Source organism: Macadamia integrifolia, chromosome 3 (genome assembly GCF_013358625.1).
Source record: "Macadamia integrifolia cultivar HAES 741 chromosome 3, SCU_Mint_v3, whole genome shotgun sequence".
Classification (NCBI taxonomy): Eukaryota; Viridiplantae; Streptophyta; class Magnoliopsida; order Proteales; family Proteaceae; genus Macadamia; species Macadamia integrifolia.
The window spans coordinates 4887361-4893204 of NC_056559.1; the positions used below are offsets into that span (position 1 = coordinate 4887361).

General features: G+C 39.4%; 1 protein-coding gene across 5 annotated transcripts in view; it reads left to right on the forward strand.

Moving 5' to 3' along the window:
- The first annotated feature begins 1428 nt into the window (after positions 1 to 1428).
- The window catches only part of LOC122072991 (serine/threonine-protein phosphatase 7-like), a 20007-nt gene continuing 15591 nt past the window's right edge, over positions 1429 to 5844 (forward strand). For 4 of the 5 annotated variants that reach the window (XM_042637460.1, XM_042637461.1, XM_042637463.1 and 1 more), the window contains exons 1-2: positions 1429 to 2161; positions 2672 to 3166. In XM_042637460.1, the coding sequence (XP_042493394.1) occupies positions 1646 to 2161; positions 2672 to 3166 (1011 nt within the window). In that variant the 5' untranslated portion in view covers positions 1429 to 1645. The remainder of the gene's footprint in view (positions 2162 to 2671; positions 3167 to 5844) is intronic. The other variant, XM_042637459.1, reaches the window with a different exon arrangement.

Consider the following 5844-nt stretch of genomic DNA (forward strand, 5'->3'; position numbering starts at 1 on the left):
TCTACAAGCAGAGCTCCGTCAGGTAACACGGTGAAGCAGTGAAGCTTCAACAGGGAAAAGAGGGAGGGGTGTCGGTTTTATCGGGGATGAGTCGATTTTTGTGCCCCATTTTTGTTTCGAGAAACGAGCGAAACAAGTAAACTTGTTTCGTCATTCATGTTTCTTGAAGCATAAATTGTTATAAATTTCAATTTATGTTTCAAGAAACAAGTGGAACATAACACTTTTACCAAATGGTATTTATGCCGTTTATTTGTTTTTGAGAACAAGAAAACACAGAAACATGTTTCTGGTAACGTTATCAAACGGGCCCTTAATTTACGTTTGATATTTTTTGGGGCTCAAGTTCAGGGCCCGAAGGCAATACATGACTCACAATGGCCTACATAAGGGACCAACACGGTCCACACGGACCACCTTTCTTGGAAATCAGAAAACTATGTTATAATAATAAAGTGGTGGATATGTCAAACGTCATCGCACATTGAAAGATGTTGATCCACTAATCAACCCTCGGGCTGGATTTTTATAAATCTCAGACTAGCCCAATCAACTTGAGGTTGGACTGAGATATCTCAGCTAAGGTCCAATCGTGATGGGCTCAGCCCAACCCAGTTCAATTTTGATTGGACTCTGATTAGGTCAGGTTGGTGTTGATTGACCTGATCATATATCATAATGAGAGTAGGGGGAGGTGGACGATGATGTGTATTGTTGTATTAAAAATATTTGTGGATTAAAATGCATACTTATGAATAAATTATAACGAATTTAATGTGTTGATAATGAAGGTATATTTTTCAGAAAATGATGAGCATACCATATGTGTATTGTAAGCTACCACTTATTATATATCTCCCTCTTCCCACTGAAATGATCCCTAGCCATGAACATTAGGATAGCCTAGTGGTGGCAGCTTTGGTTTGAAGAACTGGCGTCCAAGGGTGGAGGATGTGGGATCGAATCTTGTCGCTCATATAATGTGTGAGGGGTGTGTGTGTAGGAGTTACTAGCCAACGATGCTTAGTATGATAGAGTAGAAGAAAAAAAAAGACCCCTCACCCCTCCTGTATTATACCTCATCACACAACCCACCCACCTTCGCACATGGGTAGTATGCCTATCATTCTCTCTATATTTTTATGGGAAAATGTTTTCTAAACATGGGGAGTAAGGTACATCCACTCAAATTCAAATTCTATATTCATTTTTATTTTTTGTAAGGAGAGATAAATATGTCTAGGCATACCCTACCCCTCATGTTAAGAGAGTCTTTCCCTTAGTTTTTATATACATAAAGATAGACATAATATATATAGAATTAGGTTGTGTCGGGCGAGTTCAATACCGATCTGAATCTCCGTTACCGATTCCTATTTTTTAAAACCCTGTTAGTGGCAGACACCCCGCTCAAGGATGACACTGCGCAGCCCACTCGGAAAGAAGGGATACAGCGCAGGCCGCAGAGTAGAAAACTTAGAACGCAAAAGCCAAGAAACCCATCCACACCTATACGCGAAGTTTCTTAATCTATATTCAAGAACCAGAAAAATTCCATTTCTAATTGTTTTGCAAGTGATCTTGTTCAGTTCTTCAATATACTGCTACAGTAGCATTTAGGATCTTTCTTCCCACATAAACAACTATGTCGTCGCAATCAGAATCTACTACAACAACGACCACTACAAATTCTTCTCCTAACCTAAAACCTGGTTCAGATGAGAATTCTTCGTCGAATGGTATCGCTACTCTCGTCGAAGACCCACCTCGACCACCTTCCGAGATCCCTCTCTCATGGCCTACAGAGGGGAAGCTAACTATAGATTGGGTTCAGAATCTCAGCTCCACTTTTGAGTGGTCATCTAAGAACGTTGCCCCTTCAGATTTTCCCTCTGTCTTACCCGTCTCTGTTTTCGATTCTTTAATTCTTTTGGCGTCGAAGATCCTACAAAAGGAACCCAATTGCGTCAAAATTGATGGGTGCGCGGAAGATTCTAGTGTCGTTGTCGTCGGTGACCTTCATGGGCAGTTACATGACGTGATTTTCCTTCTGCGGGATGCTGGGTTTCCATCTGACAATCGTTTCTTTGTGTTTAATGGTGATTACGTTGATAGAGGAGCTTGGGGTCTTGAGACATTCCTTCTCTTATTGGCTTGGAAGGTAGGGTTTCTTTACTTCTTATGTGTTCATGTTGTTGTATGGGGTTTTAGTCTTCTGCTTCTAAAGGATGACCTTGTGCTTTTGCCTGCTTGCTTATTGATTTGTTTCATAGCTTTGTAACTTTCAAAAGAAAAGAAAATGGAATGTACAAATAGCATCTAAAGATTTTCTTTTGATTCCTTATTGTTACTATTGGGATAGTTGGATGTACACATATAGTGGGTTTGTTTTGTATAGTTGGGGACTTTATTTATGTTTTCTTCAGCTTCCCTTAATTTTTCATTCCTTTGATAGTTCTCTTATGATTAACATACACATTATTACATTATCCCAACAAGCAAAAGGGAAAAAAGAACATGGCAGTTTGATGTGTGTGCTCTTGGCACTACAATATATAGTTTCTTGTCAAATATATATCTTGTTTATTGGGATGAACTAAATGCATTTTCATATGCGCTCCCAACTCTTTTGTTTTGAGGTTTCCTCTGAATAACCTCTCCCGGCTTACAGGTCTTGTTGCCAGATAGAGCGTTTCTCCTACGTGGGAATCATGAATCCAAATATTGCACCTCTGTGTATGGTTTTGAGCAAGAGGTGATGAAAAAATATGGAGACCAAGGGAAACATGTCTATCGAAGATGTTTAGGATGCTTTAAGGGGCTCCCATTGGCCTCTCTTATAGCTGGCCGTATTTTTACCAGTCATGGAGGGCTTTTCCGCAGCATGGCAGCTACCCCATCAAAGAGAACCAGGGGAAAGAAAGGTCGTGGAGTAGTTTTAAAGCCAGATGCGAATTCTCTCACACTTGGTTCATTGAAGGAATTATCCACAGCAAAGAGATCAGTTCTCGATCCTCCATGGGAAGGTTTGAATTTGATCCCTGGTGACGTACTGTGGTCAGATCCTTCAATGAGCCCTGGTCTTTCTCCAAATAAAGAGAGAGGCATTGGTCTTCTATGGGGTCCTGACTGCACTGAAGAGTTCCTAAAGAAGCACCACTTAAAGGTATGGTTCCAAATAAGGTTTCCAAATGAAATTTATCAGATTTGCATCATGATGCTCATGATTGCTGCTTGCGAAACTAACTGTATTGATCAGTGAAGTTTAAAAGTTGACAATACCATGAAAACTTGATCGTTGTATGGATGAAAAGTTTACTAAAGGAACCCACTATTTTGATTATTTCTGTTTGCGAGTTGGATGAGTTTACCTTGTTCTTGAAATGTGATAAAATCACCTTTTCCAACTTATTGCGATTTTTAGATGCTTGATCAAGGAACATCGATATCATTGTTTTGTGGATATAGGGTAGATTGAAGATATTGGATCATTCTTTTAAAGCATTAGGCTTAAAAATCTTAATTTTAAAGGCTGGTTTATGGAATGGGTATTCTAAACAGTTGGTTGAAAGTATTAGTAGAGGTTGTCAAGTCCTAACATGAGTTATTGATGGGGTAAAGATTTTGGACGTAGATAAGAGAAAGTTAAGCCAGTAAAATAGGCATTGAAAGGAAAAATAAAAAGAGGAGCGGAATAGGTATTGAACCTATCAGCCATTCCTCTGCTAGGTTTTGTAGGAGTCGCACTTAGAACGGTCAGAAAGTATCGCAGTTCTTCATGCAAAAGTTGTACAAGAGACTTCATTAAAATTTAATTTAATTCTGCACCGGATATTTATAAACAGTTGGACGCATTCTACATGTTTGACACCAGTAAAGATATCTCATCGTAAACTGATAATTTACCAGCGTTTTCGCCTTCCTTTTTTAATGTCATTGGATTGACCAAGTGTTGTGTTTCTTTAGATAATTGAAGAAACGCCCTGACGGAATCTAGATCAAGCAAAGCAAGCAATCACAACCTGAGGTGACGCCTAAAGGGAAGTGGGAAGAATAACAGACGCTCTCAACTTAAAACTTCTAGAATGAATCAGAGACAACTCAAACTTAATCTGAACCTGAAATTTGACTGAAACTGACAATTCACAACTGATCTGAGTAAATAGTATAAATGGTAAGACTCAAATCCAACATTAAAGAAAAACTTGAAACCCAACATACCAAAATGCACTTGAACCCATTGAGGATGTATGACAGTGGAAATATGATGTTCCCCCATCTTGTCCACTTCTAAATGTAGATATTGTGTACTGTCCACAAAGATATGGCCATTTTACTCTGACCAAGAAGACCAACACAATGAAAGAAAGAGGTTTTAGAGGATCCTACCATCAATATCCAAAGGAAGGGGGCACTTAGAGTTGCAAGGCATCGCCCAATGTACTTCAAGGCTAGTATATTAACTGATCATTGCATTGGTGAAATCATTTGAAGTGCTACTGCCCATGCAAAAAGTATACTTTGGAAGGGATTAGATTAAGATTTTGATCTTCTCCAGCTTCATTATTTGAATCCTTATGAATTTGAGGCAAAGTGCTACAATCCGTTTTTAAAAGCTAAGAGATTAGTATACTCCTGGCCAATACTTTAGAAAAGCTGTCTTCTGAACCTTTAATGGGCGTATCTGGTGAACAAGGCTCCTGCATGTGCGAGGTGCGCCCCGGGGGGGGGGGGAGGGAGAATTGCACAGTCTTACCTCGAGAATGTCGAGAGGCTGTTTTGAGTCTTTCGACCACTTGACCACCAGGCCGCAACATTCGTACCTTTGCCATTGGACCAAGCGCGCCCCTTTCTTTTGAACCTTTAATATTAAGGTTAAATTGAGAAGGGAGAGTCTTGTAACTAAATGCTTAAATTCTGGATCTTATCACTAGAATCATGGTTTAAGATCTCGCTTTCGCCCCCCATCTCGCTAATCCAAAAAAGAGAGATCTCGCCAGATCTTGCCGAGATCATGTTATTTTTCGTGGTCGACTCGGTGGTTGGTCTCGGTGGTCATATGGTCTTTGTAGTCCCTAAAACTTGGTATTTACCTTATTTTAGGACTTCTAAACACAATGGAAATATGAGTTTTTAAAAATCAAACTTAACATGGTACTTTGACTTCATACCCTATGTAAGTAGTCTCCGGCTCTTCGAACCCTAGGCTAGTATGCTCTATTCCATAATCCACATTCCACAACCAACACATGACACACCATAATCTTAAGAATTTAAAAGACATCATAGATAATTACTTAATTGATTAACAATTAACATTGATGACTAATGAGTCACATTAACATACATTTGAAAATTTGAAATGACATAAGATAGGAATGGAGATCCTCAAGCAAAAGCACCAAAATTCTTGCCCCTTAGTGTTTTTTCTTCAAAAAGTAGAGAGAGAGAGAGAGAGAGAGAGAGAGAGAGAGAGAGGCGAGATCTGGCGAGATTTGGCAAGATTTTGGCAAGATTGGCGAGATTTAGCGAGATCTTGTCGTTTTTATACCTCGCCTGTGATCTCGTCTCTCTAATCTAAAAAAATGAGATCTCAGCACAAGTGAGTGCTCCCATGGCACTAGAATCAAAAGAATTTTTGGGGGAAAATTAGGATATATGTAAAACAGAAATTTCTGATTTGGCCTGTGAGGAGAAATATGATCATTGCATTAGAACTTGGCTGTCAATGCACAAGTGAGTGCTCCCATGGCACGAACATGCACATGCACACACACGTGGACACAAATGCCAATTTTTTTTTTTTTTGGCTAGAGCTTTTTCTTAGCAGGTGAAGGACCCCCC